We start from the raw sequence: 23,639 nt of genomic DNA on the forward strand, positions 1-23,639 counted from the left end.
CTAACACGTTTGCGAGATTCTATAATCTCCGTGTAGAGCCCGTGTCCTCTCGTGTACTCGCCTCAGTTAGGCAGTAACACCGGACCCGCTCGGTGTCGATCATGCTTGCTGCGCCATTCCCCTCTACGGACCGGATACATGCGCTTTTTGCTCCTCAGTTCAGTTCCCCATGGCGAACCCTGTTGGAGTTCCTTCCGCACCCTCGGCGGTCAGGCGTGGCGGAGCGCCAGACGCCAGGTCCAGCACTCGTGTGTATGCCCAAGGTCAGCCCTTGTGCTGGGCTAGGTCTCCTTCAGGGAACGAGGGTTACACAAGTAACCGAGACATTGTTATTCTTAACTAAAGCTAAAATAATAAAAATGTGTTACTTGAAATGAAATAAATGTTAAGTGAAATAAAATATACAAAAACTTAAACTTATTTTATTATTATTATTTTAAATGATTATTTATTTATTTTTATTTTTTTTTCATTTTATTTCAGCCTGTTGGAAACAAGGAAACATTTCTCATTTTCATTAAGTTTAACTTGATTTACTAAAATAAGGAAACTAAAATAAAAATGAATGAAAATGAAAATTTAATTTGAGTTAAAAATTAAACTTTAATTTAACTTTAATTAAAATTAAAATGAAAACAGAAAATATAAAAATTATTAATAAAAACTATAATAGTAAAGTATTTAAATGATACTGAAATAATACTGGTAAGTCATTTTCTTTTCTCAGAATGTTTTGATTACCTTTAAGAAAAAATGTCTGTGTAAAATAAAATATATTACATGAATAATATAAATGCACATAATATTAAAAATGAATATAAACATTTCAATATAAAAAATTATGTATTATATATTGCAAACACACTTTTCCAACAAAATTTTTCACAAAAAATTATTTGTTCAAAATTGAGAAAAAAGTATTTGGACACTTTGTCATTATCAAATGTTAGTGGATTATGTTCATAGATGATGAAGGAAACCTGTGGTTTTTCTGCTAGGACACACAATGACAGAAAAGTTAAATTAGTTCTGCCAAAAGGTTTATCATCATTTGTTTGTAGATACCACATTTTTCAACATGTTTAAATGTCACTTGAGTGTACAAAAAAGGAGGGTCACTGCACATCCGTTGTCTGGTTTCTGGCAGACAACATGCTTAATCACCTTAATTCTTCTGTTTTCTCAACAAAAACACACTGTGTGGGCTTGAAACTTACATATTTTAACCTCAGCACCTTTTATGACTACAACAAAAATGTGAAGTTGCCTCCATCATCTGAGGGTTCCAGGTTTCAGGCGTCCCTGGTCTGTCTGTCAGAGAAGAGTCGCTGAAAGGAACAATGAGAGTCAGTGTGATACTCATTAACATCTAGAGCAGAGGAGAAAAAGCCTGCGTACACATCCAACACTTGTCAGATGACCCTGATCGGTGTGTTTCTCCACTGCAACCAGAGCAGAAGAAAACAAGATCACTGTCATGGATTTTTTCTGGATGTCCTTTTTAAATTGAGGAAGAAGGCTGAAGACTAAGGTGAGACTTTTTTCTTTCCTCACAGCTTTCTGTTTGAATCAAATATCAGTGAAACTATAATCATAATTATTTTGTTGTTTAGGGAAATGGTGAAATCCACAATGAACTTTATTGCTTTGCTAGTGATTTCAGCCTGTTTCTTCTCTTGGAACTCTGCAAAATACCACCACCATAATCAAGGTATATCATTATCATTTGAAAAAATTGAGTTGATATGAGAGACTTTGTGATTACAATATAAACATGATTTGAAAGCCCCTACAAGATATTTTAACACATAATATTAAATTACACAATGCTTTCACAACACGTTTTTATTTATTTATATTTTTTTATTTTTATATATTTTTTTCTAGACAAGGACAAAGAGCTAAAATACCTCTTGGAACCTCTGGTATATGCTGAGGTCACTGCTCGCCGTGGACACACAGTTGTTTTGCCCTGTGTGATGAGATTCAAACCATCGCACTACAGAGTAAAGTGGACTAAAATCGAACCCCCTAGTCAAGGAGTGGAAAACATAGTGCTTATAACAAACGGACACGCAGATAAGCAGTATGGCTCAGTCGGGCCCCGGGCGTCTCTCCTGCGTGCACATAACCTGGATGTTTCCCTGCGTCTTACTGACCTGGAGCTGGAAGATGATGGCAGCTACCGCTGTGAACTGATCAACGGAATTGAGGATGAAAGTGTCATTATTACTCTGAGAATTGAAGGTAGGACAAGCTGACAACCAGTCATGATCATTTAGATTTTAATTTTGTGCACACATGGTGACACTGAACAACAGTAAATAATAATAATAATAATAATTATTATTATTATTTCTTGTCTTCTTCTTAAATAATTAGTAAATGAAAGGGCTTTTAAACTGATGACGATGATAATAGTAATAAAATAAAATTATTATTATTATTGTTGTTGCTCTTATTAAATTATTAATAAATGCAGAGGGCTTTTACATTGATAATGATGATGATGTTGATATTGATAATGAATTATTATTATTATTATTTAATCATTTAAAATGCTCAATCCTTAATATTTTACATATATTCAATATATTCATATACATTAATATATTTTAATACATTAATTATAATTGGCCATGTATTTCAGGAGTTGTATTTCCTTATCAGAGCCACCATGGTCGGTACAGATTTACATTCTTTGATGCTAAAGAAGCTTGTGCTGAACAGGATGCCACACTTGCCACTTACAAGCAGCTGTACAGGGGTAATGATCATATTTACACACCTAGATTGCTTACTTTAACATACCTTTGAGCAATTTTGGCAAAAGTGTATTTAAATTCCCAAAGACTGTTATATGTTTGGTGCTTACCTATATTAATTCTGTGATACTCTTATGATGATTGATCTTAACAGCCTGGACTGAAGGGTTGGACTGGTGCAATGCAGGTTGGCTGAGCGATGGAACTGTCAATTACCCAGTCCTGCAACCACGGCCGGCTTGTGGAGGGGATCTTCTATCAGGCATCCGAAGTTACGGGCCCCGTCACAAAACACGGGACCACTACGATGCTTTCTGCTTCACCTCGACCACTAAAGGTCAGTGAATAGGGATTCTGCTGTGATGGAGATTAGAATGGGATTCAGATGATGACAAAATATATTTCACACATATTACAAAAACTGTTAGTAATGTTAGGACAGAGGTTTTCCCACATACTGTATGTTAAATAGTTTAGAAACTACTATTCTGAAGTTTGGGGTTAGTACGTTTTTTTTTTTTTTTTAAGAAATTAATACTTTTACTTAACAGGGATGCATTAAATTGATCAAAAGTGACAGTAAAGACATTTATAATGTTACAAAAGATCACAGTTTACACAAAAATATACACAAAAAACTGCTTTCAGCACTGATAATAAAAATAAATGTTTTTTGAGCACCAAATGATTTCTGAAGGATCATGTGACACTGAAGACTGGAGTAATGATGCAGAAAATTTTGCAAAATATATTAAAATAGAAAGGTTATTTTAAATTGCAATAATAAATCACAATATTACTATATTTACTGTATTTATCAAATAAATGCAGCCTTGGTGATCATAGGAGACTTTTTTTTTTTTTTTTATAAAATAAAAAATAAATAAAACCCTAAACATTTGAATAGTAGTGTAAATTATGTTTTTCCCAAACATGTGTATCCGGTGATCCAGTGAACAATTTAAGGGGGTCTGAATACTTTCCGTACCCACTGTAAATACATAAATGTTTAAAAGATACCTCACTTTTTGCTTTTCCAGGCTCTGTGTTCTTCATTCCAGGGCCATTCAGTTCTGCCGAGGCTGAACGTGCCTGCAGACGGGATGGTGCCAGTCTAGCGAAGGTTGGTCAGATCTACTCATCTTGGAAGTTTCAGCAGCTTGACCACTGTGATGGAGGCTGGCTGCAAGATGGCAGTGTACGATTCCCCATCATCAACCCAAGGGAGCACTGTGGAGGGATTGCAGCACCACAATATTACTATATTTACTGTATTTATCAAATAAATGCAGCCTTGGTGATCATAGGAGACTTTTTTTTTTTTTTTTATAAAATAAAAAATAAATAAAACCCTAAACATTTGAATAGTAGTGTAAATTATGTTTTTCCCAAACATGTGTATCCGGTGATCCACGGTCCTTTCCTGAAAGAATAATTGTTACATTGGTATAGGTAAACTGATACAGAGATTTATAGGAGGCATCGTCCCTACTAAAATGTTTCTGTTTGAAACAAAAGGTCATTAGAAACACAGTCACTGTTTGTTCCCCAAATAGACTAGAAGTGACACAGCCAATCAGCTCTGTTGTGTTTGTATTTAGGAAAGACAAAGAGTCTGTTACTCTGTAGAGTGACATTTGAGCTCCCATTATGCCCACATGAGACTGTTGAATATGGCACTAATTGAATGTCAATAACAGATATACAGGAATTACTCCTAGAAAACAGTGCAGTTTGTTGTGCAGATCACAGCTGTTCACTAAATGTAATTATTTTCCATATAGTGTTATTATATCTATGTTGCACTTATACAGTGGGTACGGAAAGTATTCAGACCCCCTTAAATTTTTCACTCTTTGTTATATTGCAGCCATTTGCTAAAATCATTTAAGTTATTTTTTTTTCCTCATTAATGTACACACAGCCTTGGAAGTTTCAGCAGCTTGACCACTGTGATGGAGGCTGGCTGCAAGATGGCAGTGTACGATTCCCCATCATCAACCCAAGGGAGCACTGTGGAGGGATTGCAGAACCAGGGGTTCGTAGCTTCGGGTATCTCGGCAAAAGTTTGCGGCTTTATGGGGCTTATTGCTATAGATAACTGTTCCATGTTTTGCTGCCTGGTTAATTTCTGCTACAGAATGTCTGCACATACATGGCACACTGGCCTAAAAGTGAAGTACCTAAAGAGGTGCAGAATTTATCCTTCATTTGTGGAACATAACGGTATGAGCACCACTAGAGGCTCTCTTCAGTGTAGAGCTGCAGGTAAAAGGGAATGTATGAGCTATACAGTTAACGTTCTGGATTAAAGCTAGCATTCACATCCATCTGTGCTATATATCAGTTCAGTTACTAAGTTTTTTTTTTAAAAGCAGAACATTTTGGGTCCTGCTGGGAATACATCACTTTCAAATTAAGAGTGGATTGACACAAAGGCTTTACTCCTGCTTGAATAGCTGCTACTGTAGCTTAAAAAGCTTGATAGCTTTGACTAAAGCTGTGCTGTAAATTGCAGCTGCACAGGCATTAAATATATAGCAGCAAGAACAAAATGTCAACCAAGTCTAACAATTAATCAATGTATTTATAACAACATATGCAGATTCCACAAACTTTTATCTTTAAAAAGAGATGTACTTAAATTAATGTTGTAGTTTTTTTTCCGTAAACTTGTACAAAGGGAACAAATTATCCTTATGTTCTTATGTATTAATGTTACATTGTTTAGCACCATGTACTGGATGGTGCCTTATAGTTGGATTTTTATTTATTTATTTTAACAATAAACAAAATAGTAAGATTGTAAAATGTGTGAATAAAATTACCAATAAAAATATGAAATCTGTATAAACATACACTCATTTTTTTGTGACAGTCATAAAGTGCAGTGAAAGTTACATACACATGCACAGTGTTTCAAAACAAACAGTAATCAACTCAAAAGACAAATTTCCATAAAATATTCTTTTCAAAGTGCCTCACAAACCACAGGTGAACTACTAGTAATGCTTAGAATATTAACCACAGATTTGTTAAACTAATTCTTAATAACACTTAAGGATACACACATATTCACATAATGCAAGAAAATTCATTAACATTTCTGGTAACTTTTTTATTGTGATTGCTCTAATTGCTTGGAATGTATTTCATTTCATGTTTTGATAAATACGCCCTGGTATCAGGCCATCCAAAACTAAAATATGGTTTTGTTAGTGATGCATCTCTGAAACAAATTAAACTGACAGTAGTCTATTGAAAATGGCCATCCTCCAGAGTACAATACAGACCTGAAAATCTGAGCACCAAGTCGCAGAATGACCAACTGTGGACCTGGAAATCACAAACATTTGTGGAGTGCATAAGGAATTGTCCCTGCTTCATAAAGCTTTGCTGACACAACATTAACACAAAGGATGGATTGATATGCTTGAACTGACTTGATTGAGTTTACAAAGGTTACAGAAGTTTCTTTTCAACATTTTTTTTCCAGAGTATTTTAAAGCCAAAAACAAGCATAAAAATATTCCTGTTGTGTTTATCAAGGAATTACTGTTAGTTTATGACAACGTTGGGTCATTGTTAGTCTAAGAGTTCTTGATCTCAAGTTGGCAGACAATCCGAAGCGAGGAAAAACACAGGACACTAAATGTTTAAGAATGGATAAGTAATACTGCTGAAGGCAGACATATTTAGTCACTACAGGGCCACAATATAAAACAAAATGATTCATACCAGCTGATGTTAGAGAGCATTCGTTCATAGGTTTATCTCATAATTTATTTAAAAATAAAAAAGGATGAAATGAAACAGAACAGGTGTCTGGTCCAAATGGTTACAAGCTTTGTTTGGAAGTTGCATTTTATCAAGCGTGCTTTTACGGTAACTTAGAATTACAAAACGTAATTCAGTGTCATGGTCTACACAGAGAAAAATGGAAAAGAAAAGAGCCGAGAGAAGAAAAACAAACATTTATAACTCTTTAGTCTAATTTAAGTATCCTGTTATAAATGTTTGGTGTATTTAAACTGTTATCCAATTGGAAGTACCATTTTAAAAAAGTTAAGTGGGACCGTTTTTTATATAACATTGCTGTTATATAAAGAACTTTGTAGAGTTGATCGATGGATGTTTTTAAGGAGGATGAACGAAGGGATGACATGATAAACAGGAGAGTGAAAGAAATAATGAAATGCTATATGCTGTGTGCTTGTTTTAAAGGTTCCATTTTATATCCAAATATTCAGGTGTTGTTGTTTTTGTTGTTGTCTCTTCTATGATTATTTCCTTGTTCTGACCTGTGGGCCATTTTACCAGTTCTCCATTTGAGTATGCTGGTCCCACTGTGAGCAAAATACATTAAATGAACACTCAATAATATAAAACAATATAATATAATATAATATAATAAATATAATATAATATAATATAATATAATATAATATACACCTGGTGAACAAGTGATCTTAGGTTCCTCCCACTGTCCGTTGCTCTGACATGTGATAATAGGGTTTTGTTTCTGGATGAAGCCATATAATATAATATAATATAATATAATATAATATACACCTGGTGAACAAGTGATCTTAGGTTCCTCCCACTGTCCGTTGCTCTGACATGTGATAATAGGGTTTTGTTTCTGGATGAAGCCTGGCTCACAGTAGTAGCGCACCTGTGAATTGGCCCTGTACTTTAGTTGACGACGTCCAAATATCTTAGCGTGCAGCACGAGAGGGGGCTGGCCACAGAACGCTGCTAAAGATAAACAAACCATGATGAACTTTTGCTCTTCCTGGGCCCCAGCACTTCCACAAATGGTGACGTACTCACCAATGCCTTTCTTGCAGGTGTAGGACAGCTGGTAGTTGCAAGGGATATCACTCCAACGCCCATCATCGTACCATACCATGACAACACAATCCTCCCCAGACAGGAAGTAGCTGTCTGGTTGTCCACGATACCAGTTCTCATACAACTGATACAGAGAGACAGGTCAAAAGTTTTTCATCAAGTCACGAACCCCTTGGAGTTCCAGTTTGGAAAACCCCTGAAGAAACACTTGATGTTTTGTTTTTGTTTTTTTAACCACAGAAAGTCCTATCAGTAGACTCACCAGAGGGTTCCCATCTGACCAACGAAAATCTCCCTCAATGGTCTTGTCATTGAGACCCATCCACTGATACTCCCTGTATTTATCTAATGAAAGAGAAAAACACAGAAATGCCAAAGAACCAGCATACACTGTCAGTAAGACACAACATAGACTCCATTTCGAGTTTAACACCCGGATGCATCATACTGTATATGACAGACATGCACAGGACCTTTTAACACAACCCTCATTCACTCACATGAATAAGGTGACACGTTCAAAGCCCTTCACCGTTTTGATGATTGCATAGAAATGCAGAACAAAATGCAGGGCCTCTCAATGTTATATCAACAAACCTGGTCCTTTATGAATTCCTTTATGTACTGTAAGCTAAATCGCTTCAGTAGCTTGACACTCTTTTTGACTTTTAGTTTGAGCAATATTGAACAAGAGTACTGCTTTTTTTCAGATATACAACAGTTCAATAAGCAAGAAGTTAGTATTGAGTAAGCTAACTTACAGTTTGGAGAAATTATTGGCATTTTAATTTGTCTATTTTTGCTCTTCACCAATAAAAATAGTTTCAAATGAAGCCAACGCAGATTTAAACGGTGCACATCTCTGAGTAAACATACCTTAATGGAGTTTCTTCCTGAAAATTTGGTTAAGTATATAATTCAATGGCTCACTCATAATAAAGACTTTACTTGGTTTGAACCTGCATGAATCTAACAAATTGGTTAAACAAATTATAATTCACTCATAAAGACACTCACTTCTGCACCACCTACTGGCAGAAAGAGTTCCGGAAAAATAAACACACTTGCAAAGGCTGACAACCTGTCTCATGACACCTTGTTAAACATATTCCATCAGGTTCAAATCAGGTTCCATCAAGTTGACATTTTTAACATATGATAAGAAGTCAAAATGATTAGATCAACAGGAAAGGGCCACCTACAAGCACTTGTTCAGACGTACCATTGATAAACTCCTGTTCCTCAGGTGACATAACAGAGACCAGGTGACCTCCGCACATGCGACAGTGCTGCTCTGCCACCTCCCATTTCTGCCGTTTGGTGAAATGTTTGAAACAAAACCCTTGGAACTTTTCCCAGCCTGGTTCACAGTGCTCTAGATCTTTGTTGGGGGATGTAAAAATATTAAAGAAATCAAAACAGAATCAACATTAGGTAACAAAAAAAATTAATTTTTAAAAGATTAAAAAAAAAAGTTCTGAAACAATTGCTCCACTTTTTCCAGTGTAGAAGTACAATGAGGTATGCAGGTAACTCACCTGTCTCACAAATGTCTCCTCCATAAGTGGGTAGACAGAGACACCTATGACCTTCTCCACTGTCCACACATGTGCCTCCATTTTTACAAGGGTTCTCCAGACATGCATCTAAAAGGCCATTCACATGTTTTTATAGCTCACTATAAAAATATTGGACACAAGTGAAGGCTTTGAAATAAAGCATGATTATACTAAGCACAAGGTGGTGCTACTACGCAGCTGCACTGAGAGTATGACACAAAATTTGTTGACCACAACTAAAATAACAGGCTAAATCTAGACCCCTGAATGGTTCTGTTAACCTCTAGCTACATAAAACATGGCGTATCAGCACCGGATACATTGCCGTTTCTTTCCAATTGTTCTCTTATCACTTTCTAGTCATCACGGCCCCACTAAACCAAACTCTTCCTTCGTGCACGACTGAAACTATTTGTTGTGATGGGGGTTAAACAATTCTGATAAATTCTTTCTGTCTCTCTGTCTGCACTGTACTCTTTGAAAGACGCGCTACTCAGTTGTTACAGATTAGTGCATATCTACAGTGGCCGAGAGAGCTCAACGCGCTGCAACTTAAGAAAACACATGCAAATTGAAAAAACACCAGCAAATTAAGAAAACACCTTCATCAGTTTGACAACACACGCGCTGCAAATCCTCACAACACATGCAAACGAAGAAACGCGCTGCAACTCCTCACAACGCATGCAAACGAAGAAACGCGCTGCAAATCCTCACAACGCATGCAAACGAAGAAACGCGCTGCAAATCCTCACAACGCATGCAAACGAAATACTAAAATAACTGATTTAAGGGGCCTGACCATGTACTTTTTAAACTAATTTAATAGATGAATAGTTATTCATCATTAAATAGCACTGAAATAATTTTGGGCAAGTTTTTTTTTTCTCCTTAACTGCCCACATTAAGAAACTTCTCTTCCCCATTGTAAATGCATGGAGATCTACTACAACACAGACAGACAAGCAGTTTTTAAAATACAAATTGCAGCCTGGAAGATGAGACAATACATACAACAATATGTTTACCTGAAATGTAGCCTGTCCTGACCAACACTCTCTGGGTAGGTCTGGCAGGTAGAGTGGAAGACTCGGGTGTGGTTTTGACATCATTCTTCATAATCATTATCATGAGTTCATAATCATTATCATCGTCATCATCATCTTCATTGTTGGCTGTCGTAGTGGATGGTTTTTGGGTTTGCGTTGTCTGCTCATTGGTGGGTGCATTGGTGGAGTCGGATTCATCTAAGGCTTTGATGTAATCTGTGGTAAGTGCCACTTCCCCACTGAATTCAACATCTGCTCTGAACTCTCCTGGGTTTGTGGAAGAGGCCACAGTTTGCCAGATGGGACTTTGGGTCCCATGAGGAAGAAACGTAACCTCCAGACTTTTTGTGGGTCCCACAGTGCTGGCCTGATTATCATCATTATCACTATTTGTTTCAATAAGGTCTTGCATATCTGTCAGATTAGAAGGAGTGATGGTGGCCACATTTGAGTATGGATGCTTAATAACTGAAGACCCGTTTCCTGGAAGTTCTCTTTCTCCGGAAGAGACATCCTCATCACTGCCATCAACACTGAAAGTTACAGTAGAATTATTAAGCTCACTGGATATGGTGGCTCGTTGATTAGGTTCCTCTCCAAGCCCTTCCTGTTCCACCATCTCCAGTTCTTCTTCCACAATCCCAAGGCCAGATGGAGTGGTGCTTTCAGAAAAGACTCCTTCCATTTCCTGTGGAGAATTGATTTCTACCTGTACAGGCCCATGTGTGGTTGATGTGCCCAACAGATGAGGCATAGGAGTGGTCAACAGTGTGACTGGCAGGATGTCATCATGATCGGCAGAACCTTCAGAAGATTCAGTTTCCTTCGGTGTTGTGCTCCCAGTCGAATAATCACTGGCATCATCAACTGCACCAAGAGACACAGGAAGAGTCTCAGTTGAGGTCTCTTCAGCATTGTGATGGTCTGCAGAACTGTCTTCAAGTCTGGATTTAAAAGCTGCAAATTAACAAATCAAACACAACAATTTCATTGTAATTTATAAGGCAAACCATGATTAGGATATGGAATTTTCTTAACAGCTGGTGATTTACAGTTAATTTATGGAAATTTAATCACAATTTTTATTTCCATCCATCCATCGTTTAAATCATTCTCTCTGTCCATAAGCCCTATAAACTTTCAAAGTTCAAGGCTTTTTCATAAAACTTTTCAAATATGGATCTCTTTGAATTTCAATTAATTTTAAGTCCACTTTTTTTGAGGCATTCTCAATTCAGTTCTGAATGGCACACAACCCTGATTTCGGTATATTTGTGATTATTAAAAACCACACAAAAAACATTATTTGCTGATACACCGCATAAGTAGATTGTTTTTTTTTTTACTTACTTGGACTAATACTGTTCAGATGTGTTAATGAGAAGCTCTCTGTCATAGTCTCAGGCGTAGATGCTCCATATGTCTCTGATTTATGCGAGGTGACCAAATGTTCGGCTTTTTGTGTGAATAACAAGGTCAAGTCCTCACCGGAACCCTCCAACCAACCTTCAGTGCTGGATGGTCTTATTGAGGTGGACTGAGTTGTGTGTGTAAAAAGACCCAGGTCTTCATCTGGCTCTGGAGTTTCTGTGATATGTCCTGCATTTTCTTCTACTGTAGCACCTTCAGGTAGGTATGTTGAGGGACTTGACTGGACTGAAGCATCCTGAGTTGTGGTGGCACTGCTTGAGTCATATTCCGGTGTTGTACCCTTAGTGGTCATGGAGATCTTACTAGTCACATGATCTTTATCCTCATCCTCCAGGTTGGTGTTTGGCATGGGTTGGAAGTGTTTGGACCCATCTATCTCCTTCGGTTGGGAGGGCGGTTCCTCTGTTGTCTCTGGCTGAGCCTCTGTAGAAGGGATGAAGTGGATAGGCTCTCCTGGCTGTAGGTTGGTATCTGGCATTGGTTGGTAGTGTCTATGATTGCTGCTCTCAACACCATCAATTGCTGAAGCTTTTATATCTGGTTCTCCTTCTTGTGTGAAATCATTGTGCTTTGGATCCATGTAAATCTCTGGAACAGACTCAACTTTTTGCCAGGTGACCTCAGTGGACTCAAGATATCTCTCTGTGCTGGTTGGGATGGTGGAGTCTCTATAGGTGCTAGCAGTGACATGTAACCGAGGGCTTGTGTTGTGCTTGTGTTCCTCAGGTTCTAAAGTAGTCTGTGTGCTGTAAATGGAGAAGGACTCAACAGCCCCTTGAGCTTCATTTTCTGACTGTTGAGTGATCTGATCCAAATTGTACTCCTCTAGGCGATCTGCTAAAGTCATAATATGCTGCTCGGTGTCCTCTGGCTCTGTTGCCATATGATCTATAGGTAAGACTGTCTGAGAGTTGCTGTTAGCTGCAGAGGAAGAGTAGAAGAGATACCAATAACCAAAGGGGGACTGACTTTTTGATGCCAAGGATCCCAATGATATCATTTGGAGGGAATCCCTTTCTTTCATGTAAATCAATTTATGAAAAATATTATCACATCTTTAGCACACAGCCCTAAAAATGTTTTCCCTCCCCCTCAAATTTTATCACAGACCCCCTGGCACCCCTTTGCGCCCCCTTGGGGCGTCCCTGGACTACAGTTTGAACCTTGGTTAACTTAAGACAGTTTTGTAAACCTTTAGAAAAACTCAAATTCAAACATATCTGTAAATACCTCTGAAGCAGTAAGTGTCATGGCGAGTGTCTGGTTCGGGGAAACCTGTTTGACTGATAAAACGATAAACTGTCTTGACACCAGGTTCAGAACCCCCACATCGTTCACGAGGGGTCACAATGGGGTATCGAACGCTTCCATCAGCAAGCCAGCCTGGACTGCAGTGGTTCAGACCATCATTCCATGCGGCATACAGTTGACCAGTGGTGGCTAGCTGAGCCCCCTGCTGCTCACAGTATGTCTTAGCCTCCGTCAAGCTGAAGCGCTGTGGGGATGACCCATGAAAAACCTCTCCTAAAAAAGGTTACATCAATGAATGATCAACCAATTTTTGCTTTTAAAAGACTGACCATCACAAACAAGTCATCGTAAACAGAGTGCATTCTTTGAACATGGACTGCTTGCCAATATCAATAGTTTGCAGCACAGTTAGCATTGCATTGCAAAAGTGTAATATTAGCAATATGGGAGTGGTTTACCGTGAATGTTCTCCACATAGCAATACACGTCATATAATTCATCATTATCCACCATGCCATAGTTTCGAATGCCTGGTAATCCATCCATGTCTCCAAAACACCCTTCACGTGGCATCTGGATTGGGTATCTAAGAAGGCAAAGGCATGGTATAAAAACATTTTAATTAATTCTAAAGATACTTGTATTGTTGTTATTAGTCAAAACCAATTAAACTTAACCCCATTAACCAATCTTTTTTCTTATTTTGTTTTTATATCCTAAGCAATGCAACAGGACAATGTTTAGCTCCACCCCCAAATATTATTGGTCCAGAAATCTATTCCAAATATTAAATGGCAAATATGTTCTGACAGACTGTGATTTTGTTGCTTTACATGTGAATAGAAAAATTGCTAGCACCTAGAAAGTTGCATCACATCTACTGCATCACATCTACTGCAAATATACTGCAAGTATCTACAGGATATGCTTAGTAGTTGGTTATTTGATGTATCTGTCCACTCACCTAACAGAGCGATCTGAAAGCCAGCCGGCGTCACACTGCTCATAACCACTGCGGTACGCAGCCAGCAGCTGTTCTGGAGAAGCAATCTGAGCTCCAATGTCCTCACACGCGTCTTTGGCCTCATCAAACATGAAGGCGTAGCGACTTGAGGTATGGCGGTAGTGGAAGACGACACCTAAGAACACACAGCATGTCACTGTTCTCATACAGTGGGTACGGAAAGTATTCAGACCCCCTTAAATTTTTCACTCTTTGTTATATTGCAGCCATTTGCTAAAATCATTTAAGTTAATTTTTTTTCCTCATTAATGTACACACAGCACCCCATATTGACAGAAAAACACAGAATCGTTGACATTTTTGCAGATTTATTAAAAAAGAAAAACTGAAATATCACATGGTCCTAAGTATTCAGACCCTTTAAGGGGGTCTGAATACTTTCCGTACCCACTGTATATTATAGCTTTTGACCTGTTATGAAGTGCTATTTGACATTTACTGGTCTGGACAATAAATGTTTCTTGAGCACCAAATCAGCATATTACAATGATTTCTGAAGGATCATGTGACACTGAAGACTGGAATAATTGCTGATGAAAACCGCAAGAATAAATTACCTTTTAAAATATATTCAAAAGAAAAAGTTATTTTAAGTTTTAATAATATTTCTCAATATTACTGTTGTTACTGTATTTTTTATAAATGCAGTCTTGGTGAGCATAAGAGATTTCTTTCAAAAGCATTAAAAATCTTTCTGATCCTAAACTTTTGAATGGTAGTATGTATGTGTGTGTATAATGTGTGTGTGTGTGTGTGTGTGTGTATATATATATATAATTTTTTAATGATATGTTCTTAATTATATAAATTTCCTGCTTATATAAGCAGGAATTTCTTCCAAATCTTATTAATTAATTGGGATCAAAACACTTTTGTCTAAATGTGGCAAGATCTAAAGTGTTGTCTCAGACAATCTGGGGCTGCCAGTGATCTTTGCATGTAAAGTAGTTTAAATAATAATCACCTTTTACTTTGACTTGTGCCTGGTCATGAGCATCCTCCAAGCCATGCTGGACTTCACAGCGGTAGAAGCCTGTATCGTTGTGTATCAGTCCATCCAGTCTGAGGGTGAGATCAGCTGAAGAGGCAGCATAATTCAGCAGTGATGCCCTGCCTTTATACAACTCACTCACCTTTACCCGCTCACCATGGGCCACCAAGATTTCTGTCTCTCTGTTTGATGAAAGAAAGCTCCATTTGACTCGTGGCTGGGTCAGTACAGCATGTCGGCCCAAAGATGTGGTCCGGGAGAGACTCACCAGACAGGGCAGAGTCAGGGAGCCCCCCAAAATTGCAGACACTGGGGGGCTATCAGGAATGGTCACTTGTAAGAATGTGGTCTCATCTGAGAAAAATACAAGAATGATTGAGATGCTAATCAACTGACAGTTTAATAATGACCTGAATTGGATTTTCATTTTTAATATTCAAAGTTTTGAATTTAATTTTAGTGTGCGTTTTTAGACTTTGTGTTACTAAAAAGCAATAAAAGTGTATTAACACACACTGTAAATGCACTCTAAGAGCTGTCTGTGACCTTTACTGTTATTTATCATTAATTATATCCTGTGTGTTGAACGGTAGAGGTGAGACACACCTGCTGCATGACTGAGGACGGCAGAAGATGACAAGATAAAGAGGCAGATGGCACACAGCAGTATATGCAGGAACATCGCTGATCTGAGACCAAACAGAGAGGGAGAGAATGAGACAATATATAGAAACCAAGTCAAAGAACAGCATTATAAAAGTCAAAGGGACACTGTGACATACCACAACATAAGATCGTTGTGTTGAAATTAAAGATGCAAACATTTATTTCCAGTACAGCAATTTAGTTAATTTATGTCATTTAATTAAACTGCATTCTGTTCCAGTGTAACTTCATGGATATTCATAGGGGGAAATGACACACTGCCGTGTGTGAGAAAGCGAGAAAATGAGAAAGAGGGAGAGAAAGTTCTTTGTGCCTCTGCTGTTGCCAGATTGTGTGACTTCACACTATCACTGAATTTTTTGAGCCTTTTGAAATCAAACTGTTTGACTGCAAAATTTGAATAGCTATTGCAATAGCATTAAGTCACTAAATTAAGTGAATTTTAGTCTGTTCAAGTGAAGAAAAGAAAATTGCTTTAAAAAAGGGGTTGTCAACCTTTTCAGAACCAGGGACCCCCGCCAAGAGGTATACAGTATATAAAGACTATCATTTATTAGAACATTTGGATTTACAATACAGTTATATGAAATGTCCCATAAGAATATATTTAGGTTATATAAGTTAACAAATTAACAAATATTTAACACTTTTAAAGAAGATTTTATATATACTGTATATGTATATATATATATATATGCATGTGTATTTTTTTTTACATCTTCTCCACAGATCCTTGTTGTAGACCTCTGGTTGAAAACCCTGGTTTTAAAGGCATAAGACTGAATAGAACAAAACAGAAAGGCTTGCCTGCAGTTCTTTGGAAAGAAGCAACAAAATGCTCAAACAGCGCAGTAAACAAATTTTCACTGCAGACAGCACAGTCTTTAGAGGGTGTGTTTATTCTTTACACGAGAAGACTTCACAGACTTATAATTTGTGTTGAATAAAATTTTTATTTGTTTTATTTAGCTTTATGTGTGGCTTTGCATTTTCACAAGCTTTCTGAATCAGAGGTTAGTCAAGAGTTTCCTGAATAGAGCATTTGGCAACCCTGTGCTACGTCCAGCTGGCATGATCTTTGGGAGCTCTTGTATGTGCTCAGAATTCTGACGAGTCACTAAACAGACTAACTATCCTTTTCTAAACATGAGCATCTCTTTACCAGTACATCCATCTCCACTAAGGTAATCTTTATGCACCTGTCTCTGTGCAGTCCTCAAAACTACACACAGAGCACAATATAGACTGTGTTTAGCTAAACGGCCCAGTGAAAAGGAATGTTTTAGTGGCTAGATGGTTTCTAAGTGAGACAGGCTGAAATAAATAAATAAAAGACCACCTGCTAGATCCACTGAAATACAGTTTGTAAAGACAGAATGAACTGAATTGTCATGCCTCAAAGAGTGAGCCAGAAAAGGAAGTATAGACATAACAGTGGTCCAGTGATTTTAAATATCAATTTTAAATATCCCTGTGACTTTTTAAAACCCTTACAAATAAATCTGAGTAAGTTTCAGCAACAGCATAAGCAATTCTTATGCAGGAGTCCAGGCACCATTTAAATGAAGTGGATGGTAATGAGTTGATTACATCAATTTTAGATGATAACATATCATTGACTTTAAGTCATTTTAATGACAGGATGTTTACGGTGATGTCTGTGCAAAATAAGGGGTCCTTAAGTATCTAATTGTTACTCTTCTCTGTTTACATTAAATCTTTTACAACCAACCAGATGTGAAATTACAGACTACAATCCCTAAAGAAAGACCCTCATTCCTGATGTGTAATGTTACCTAATAGAGCACAGGCTGATGAAGTGGACATTACTGATGCAGTGTGAGTTTTAATCAATGAAGCCGTCATGGAAGTGCCCTGGAACAGGAGTTTTTTTATCTTCTGAACAATTCATCTGTGTACTGCTGCTCTGGGTTTGGACTTTTGGACATATGAACTGCAAAAACACCAAATTCTTAACAGCAAACCTTCCATATGGACTCATTTAAGATGAAAATAAATAAACTAAATGTATTACAATGTATAAATAAATGTATAAATTAACAAACAACCAGTCACAACACCAATACAGTGTTTTGAAGTTTTTTTTTTTCTTAAGTTTCTTAAGGAAAAATGTCTTATTATCAATGTTGAAAACAGTTTTTTTACTTTTGATTGATTGATTGAACTGTGAAAGTAACCATTGAAAAGGTAAGTAGGATTTTAAAAAGAAAATAAATTAATACATTTTAAGTAACAGTAAAGACATTTATAATGATATAATGTTATTATAAATGACTTAAAATAACTTTCTATTCATCAGTGATCCTGAATTATGTACTGAACTGTGATTATCACAGTTTCCACAAAAAACTATGAAGCAGCACAACTGTTTTCAACACTGGTAAAATAAGATAATAATAAAATACATTCAAATAAAAAAACAGTCATTTTAAATTGGAATATTATTTCATAATGCTAAAGTTTTTACTGTATTTTTTATCAAATAAATTCAGCCTTAGTGAGCACAAGAGACCACACAATGATAAGATTCTTGTTTTTTTTCTTCAGATTTGTACATTAAGAGCAAAAAAAAAAGTATGATTTTTGTGTTTTCTCAGAAAAGCAACAATTCAGTACACTTCCTCGATGTTACCTTTTTCTCCTGTTATCTTTCTATGACCCATTAAGCTCTCTGATCCAGAGGTCTAACAGAAGTGGTTTACTGTATAAGTAAAAGTACAAGAAAGTACAAAAGCCTCAGACGCACGAGAGCAGGAAGTGCATTTTCTAGTGACGTAGTGTAATGGGTACATGGAAACGGTTCACCTGAGAGGATGAGAGAGAGAAAGAGAGAGAGAGAGAAAGAGAGAGAGAGAGATGGATGGATGGAAACTGGCATGAACTGGTTGACCTGAAGCTGGATACATTAATGTGTGTTAAAGACTACTGCCATGGAGAAGTAGGGGTGTGTTTTCACTGTACCTCCTCTAAAAGTAAGAGGAATATCAAGAACTATAATACCGAGAAGACTGAACAAAGCTGCCTTGCTGTTTAACTGCATGTATTTGATCTGTCTCTCTGCTCTCTCTGGGGCAGTCATGACCTAATGGTTAGAGAGCCTGACTTGTAAACCAAAGATCGCGGGTTTGAGTCTCAGGTCCGGCAGGGATTGTAGGTGGGGGGAGTGAATAATTCCACCTTCAATACCACGACTGAGGAGAGACCCTTAAGCAAGGCACTGAACCCCCAACTGCTCCCCGGGCTCTGCAGCAATATGGCTGCCCACTGCTCCGGGTGTGTGTTCATTACTGGGTGTGTGCACTTGGATGGGTTAAATGCAGAGCACAAATTAAGAGTATGGGTCACCATACTTGGCCACATGTCACTTCACTTCTCTTATCTTGTATCCTGTTCTTGAGAACATTACCAACAGACACAGCCACATTTCCATAAGCCAAAAGTAAAGCCAGATTGCTATAAGGGCAAACATGGAGGACGGGGCCCAGCAACCTCAAGAGTGCTTAGGCAGGCATCTCCACGGATGCCTGCTGTCTGGAATACAGAATGACTTCATTTGGAAGGGAAATGGGGAAGGAGGCGGTCTATTTCACCTACATCACAGCAGTGATTTTACAGACCATTTAAGAGGCTCACTATTTCTTGCTGAAGATTTGGTTTTAGTTTGCCATATTATGCCAATGCTGGATAAACTGTCAGACAGACAAGGGATGGTAAAAGAAAGAAGAAAAACTTTCCCATGCACACCGTTCTCTGTGGAATGCTGCTCCGTTTTGCGTTTTGACCATATTTTTTTCTTTACTTTTCTCTGCGTTGTCTGTAAGGTTGGTCATGGACTCTTCCCTTGCTTTTCTTCTCTTTCAGTGCCACACCCACTCTCAACTCAAGCCCTTTCTAACCTTGCATGACTCTCTGTGACTTCGTCCATCACCCGGGGCAACCAGCACTGTTCTCAGAAATACAGACCGGCCGGAACTCACACAGAGAGAGACAGAGAGGGTAATTCACCCATGCTGCAGAGGTCTGAGGTGTTATTAGCCAAGCAGCCTGTGGTAGATCTGGCTAGCCAAGCATACAGCCATTCTCTGAGCTCTGTAAGAACCTGCTGAGAATGGATCTGAATAGTGGACTGAACCTCACAACCTTATAAATGAACAACATTGTATATTGTATATAACCATTAACGTAGATGCATAAAAGCTATACACAAATCTATGTAATAATATAATATAACAATATAATATAATATAATATACAAATTGAAGTCACATGCATGAGTATAAGTTTGAAAGAAAAACTTAACACATTAATGTAATAATAATATAAATGGAGTATACACTACCATTCAAATGTTTGGGGTCTGTAATTTTTTTTTTAATGTTCACCAAGCCTGCATTTATTTGATAAAAAAATAGAGTAAAAAATAATGTTGTGAAATATTATTAGTTTAAAAGTAATGTTTTCTATTTGAATATATTGTAAAATGTAATATTTAATTAAATTTTTTAAAATGTTATTCCTGTGATGACAATGCTGAGTTTTCAGCAGCCACGATATTATTTCAGTCTTCAGTGTCACATGATCCATCAGAAATCATTCTAATATGCTGGTTCTTAAAACAGTTCTTATTTTCATCAATGCTGAAAACAGTTGTGCTGCTTAATATTTTTTTCTTGAAATCATGATACTTTTTTTCAGGATTCTTTAATGAATAGAAAATTCAAAAGAATAGCATTTACATGAAATTGAAATGATTACATTGCAAATGTCTTTACTGATTCTTTTTATCTTGTTGACTTTTGATTTAATGCATCCTTGGCTGCTAATAGATTAAAAGTATTAAGATTATCATGAGAGACCCTTTACTCTTCACATTGGGGTGATCAGGACTGGGCATGACTGCTGCACAGTTAAATTAGGTCAGATGTGTCCTGCAGGGGTTCATGCAAGTATTTTGGCTGTGGTGATTGAAAGAGAAGACATCTTATTAATTTGAGAGGAAATTACCAAATAGTTTCTTTTATTCAGGATATAATTAAGGCATAAATGTTTTTTTGTTTTTTTTCAAAATGCCTCTTCTTTATCTGATCTTTATCTTCGCCTGATCTTTATCTTATAACTGCTTGAAAAACACTCACACATCGACTTACTTCTGCTCTGCTACACCTTTTTGAGCGATGGGTTTAGAAACAAGCTGAGCCACTGTGAAGACGAATGGTTGCTGTGGCACTACAAGCAATAAAGTGTTGCAATTTTACAGCTGAAAACACAATGCAGATATTAATGCTCCATGTCTCAATATAATTAAGTTGACTCACATAAGCATGGGAATAACTGCAGACCAAACAGGTATTCATGAATCATGTCTCTCATGCTATTTGGCACCTGGATTTCTGCTTAGTTTGTACCACAAAGCAAAATCATCCAGCAGGTGTGTTGCAGACGTCTTTTCCTCACTTGCTCAAAAACCTCTAATATTTGTGTCTACAAAGCCTTTAGTCTCAGGCGCAATATTGAGATATATAAAGAGCTAAACTCAGCACACTAATATTATTTTATTTTTCACCAATTCAATTCCATCACCAGTACAGGAATAGATTCTGCAATTGGAATTGGTGTTTGGCAAGCCTTTGCAACACTCAGTAATCTTAAAAGTATTATTTTCAGAGTTAAATAACTTGCCGTTGTTCTGCAGTAATTGCATATTTAGGTAATGGAGATAAAAATAAACGATTACAAGTTGAGTGTTTGCGAAGTTTGCTGCAAATGTATTTATTTCAACTGCAATTTCTGCTCATGCATATATAGGGCATGCATTCATTTAGAAGTGTCAAGAACAGGTGTCTTCTCTTTGAAGGCTCAGTCTGTATAAAGCACTTACGCACCATCCAACACTGACAACCTTTCAAACACATTCTAAACAAATTCTAAAATTAATTCTCAGTTCAAAGACTCCGGGAATAGATGTTCTCAGCAATAACAGATCCACATGAAAAGAGCTTTACAGAGAGAGCCTTTTTAGTTTCATTAAAGAAGAACAACTTTTTATGCTTCAGTTGCTTAGAAAAAAATGTGCTGGTGCTTTAAAAATCCAGATACAAATAGACTGATCTGAAGAGCCTATAATGTGACATCAAGAAATGTTAATCTCCAAAGAACCATTTGCAGCCAAAATAATTATTCCTGCTGTCTGATGCCATAGGAGAGTCTTTTTAGTTTCACAAAAACGTTTTATTCACTAGTTCCTTAGAATATTATGCACTGGTTACTAAGACACAGTTTATCAAAGAACAGTTATTAAATGGTGTTATGTTATAATAATAATCTGATTGGATAGTGCTCTGCATAATAGTCTGTACCAGACTAATGGCCAAATCACATGGGCTGATGCAGCATGCATATTCAGCACAGTAATGCCCTCCATAACATCTCATACTGTGCTCTCAAACTTAAAAATGCATAGACAGAATTCACTTACCTTAAAAATTATGCCCAAAAAGTCAAAATCCAAAAGCCATGAAATCAGTTTGCTAAGTTGCAGTTACTTTTACAGAATCATTATAGGCAATTTAAATGCATTCAAAGGCACATACCTCATTCCTCTTGGATTCCTCTTGAAAAGCCCCCGTGCAGATGGAGGATTGTAAAGAGTCTTATAGAGTGCAGGCTGATGATGGATGCTGTGAGCTCGTCCAGAGGAGGAGAAGAAAGAGAGAGGATGACAGAGAGTGGAGGAATAAAGGCGCAGGAAGGATCTGCGATCAACCCACTCTCTTTAACCAACAGAGCTCATTTTCCTATTTGTCCCTGGCACGATGAAAAAAGTGGGAAGGGACGGAGGAAAAGTTAAAATGCCCTAAATTAGAATGAGCTGAGAGAGAGAGAGAGAGAGAGAGAGAGCGAGAGAGAGAGGACACGCTATTAATTAAGTATCATACACACCTGAAATGTTGCTCGATGCCCTGTTATTGTCCTATAAAAAAGGGTAAACCCAGAAGAGTTAATGCATGTAATGTTGTTTCAAAATGACAAGTGACTGAGAATTGATTTGATACGAGCACTCCTGTTCTTCATACAGCATACATTTCTTCATTTTTTTTCTCATAAAAACAAATAAAAAAAAATGCTTGCCATGCTTAAAAGAACAAAAACGAGAGATAGTGTAGAAGATTCTTATTAATCCAAATAGGAATTAATCAAGTATAATCATTATGAATATAGCCATTTAAATATCCAGTTATACTTCCATTATAATCCCATATGCCTGTGTGTAGAAACAGGCCTACGTGGCAGAATGTACAGACCTCAGATAAGAAACATCTGGAAAAACATAAGTGGGGGCTTTCTTTCTTCACCATAACAAGACTAGAGAGTGGTGGGGGCCTTCTCTCTAGGGAGAATTGTATGCACAAAGGAACCATTCTATGTATGGAAAACTGTATGGAATATGTACCCCACGCCTTAAAATCCAACCTGTATAAAAGGGGAGACAGAAAGACATTCTGGAGATGTTTCGCTGCAGAGAGCATCTCCGCTTTATTCTCATTGATGATGTAATAAAGTGTATCTCCTGGCATCAAAACCCAAGACTGAGTGTGGTTCCTAAGATGAGCAGCAGACGACACCACAATAGCTCCAGGCATCGTTTGAGTTCATTGCTGGTTCATAATTGGGAATCTTCTTGCCCGACATTTGCTGATTATGTCAAGGCATTAAAGGATTCAAACCTGTCGAGGTGAAGACAGCAGACAATTCCTCTATGGTTAAAAAAAAAGAAAGAAAGATCAAATTGACACATCAGAAACACAAACAAAAACATGAAAATTTGCTGAAAATGTACTTACCCTGAGATCATCCAAGATGTAGATGAGTTTGTTTCTTCATTGCAAGAGATTTGGAGATATTTAGCATTACATCACTTGCTCACCAATGGATCCAGTGAATGGGTGCCATCAGAATGAGTCCAAACAGCTGATAAAAACATCACAATAATCCACAAGTAATCAACATGACTCCGGTCTTTCAATTAAC

General features: G+C 37.3%; 2 protein-coding genes across 4 annotated transcripts; one reads left to right on the forward strand and one right to left on the reverse strand.

The window, feature by feature from the left end:
• The first annotated feature begins 1,480 nt into the window (after positions 1–1,480).
• On the forward strand, positions 1,481–5,074 carry hapln2 (hyaluronan and proteoglycan link protein 2). Its single transcript, XM_016453695.1, has 7 exons — positions 1,481–1,531; positions 1,614–1,711; positions 1,888–2,247; positions 2,651–2,767; positions 2,920–3,102; positions 3,806–3,943; positions 4,727–5,074. The coding sequence occupies exons 2-7, from the start codon at positions 1,618–1,620 to the stop codon at positions 4,864–4,866; spliced, it is 1,032 nt and encodes a 343-aa protein (XP_016309181.1). The 5' UTR covers positions 1,481–1,531; positions 1,614–1,617; the 3' UTR covers positions 4,867–5,074.
• An 885-nt stretch (positions 5,075–5,959) lies between these two features.
• bcan (brevican) lies at positions 5,960–22,580 on the reverse strand. 3 transcript variants are annotated; one of them, XM_016453400.1, is made up of 15 exons: positions 22,551–22,580; positions 22,202–22,415; positions 15,531–15,613; positions 14,898–15,278; positions 13,874–14,048; positions 13,368–13,495; positions 12,889–13,182; positions 11,578–12,579; positions 10,207–11,184; positions 9,158–9,265; positions 8,842–9,000; positions 7,882–7,964; positions 7,599–7,743; positions 7,338–7,520; positions 5,960–7,111 (listed from the first exon to the last, which is right to left on the reverse strand). In XM_016453400.1, the coding sequence occupies exons 2-15, from the start codon at positions 22,204–22,206 to the stop codon at positions 6,984–6,986; spliced, it is 3,852 nt and encodes a 1,283-aa protein (XP_016308886.1). In that variant the 5' UTR covers positions 22,207–22,415; positions 22,551–22,580; the 3' UTR covers positions 5,960–6,983. The 3 variants fall into 3 exon arrangements, with proteins under 3 accessions (XP_016308886.1, XP_016308879.1, XP_016308895.1); XM_016453393.1 differs by having other exon boundaries at positions 7,338–7,523; XM_016453409.1 differs by lacking the exons at positions 22,202–22,415; positions 22,551–22,580 and adding an exon at positions 15,707–15,743 and having other exon boundaries at positions 7,338–7,523.
• Between the last annotated feature and the right edge of the window lie 1,059 nt (positions 22,581–23,639).

The sequence above is a fragment of the Sinocyclocheilus anshuiensis genome, unplaced genomic scaffold, assembly GCF_001515605.1.
Source record: "Sinocyclocheilus anshuiensis isolate Anshui unplaced genomic scaffold, SAMN03320099.WGS_v1.1 scaffold3274, whole genome shotgun sequence".
NCBI lineage: Eukaryota > Metazoa > Chordata > Actinopteri > Cypriniformes > Cyprinidae > Sinocyclocheilus > Sinocyclocheilus anshuiensis.

What these genes read in the sequence shown, in the direction of transcription:
- hapln2 (XM_016453695.1), top strand. Translation starts at nt 1,618, where the DNA reads ATGGTGAAATCCACAATGAACTTTATTGCTTTGCTAGTGATTTCAGCC. An exon ending in ATACCACCACCATAATCAAG is followed by an intron (nt 1,712 to 1,887) that starts GTATATCATTAT and finishes ATTTTTTTCTAG; the next exon opens with ACAAGGACAAAGAGCTAAAA. An exon ending in TTACAAGCAGCTGTACAGGG is followed by an intron (nt 2,768 to 2,919) that starts GTAATGATCATA and finishes TGATCTTAACAG; the next exon opens with CCTGGACTGAAGGGTTGGAC.
- bcan (XM_016453393.1), bottom strand. An exon ending in CTATGTGGAGAACATTCACG is followed by an intron (nt 13,183 to 13,367) that starts GTAAACCACTCC and finishes AACCTTTTTTAG; the next exon opens with GAGAGGTTTTTCATGGGTCA. An exon ending in CACCTGCAAGAAAGGCATTG is followed by an intron (nt 7,524 to 7,598) that starts GTGAGTACGTCA and finishes GTTTATCTTTAG; the next exon opens with CAGCGTTCTGTGGCCAGCCC.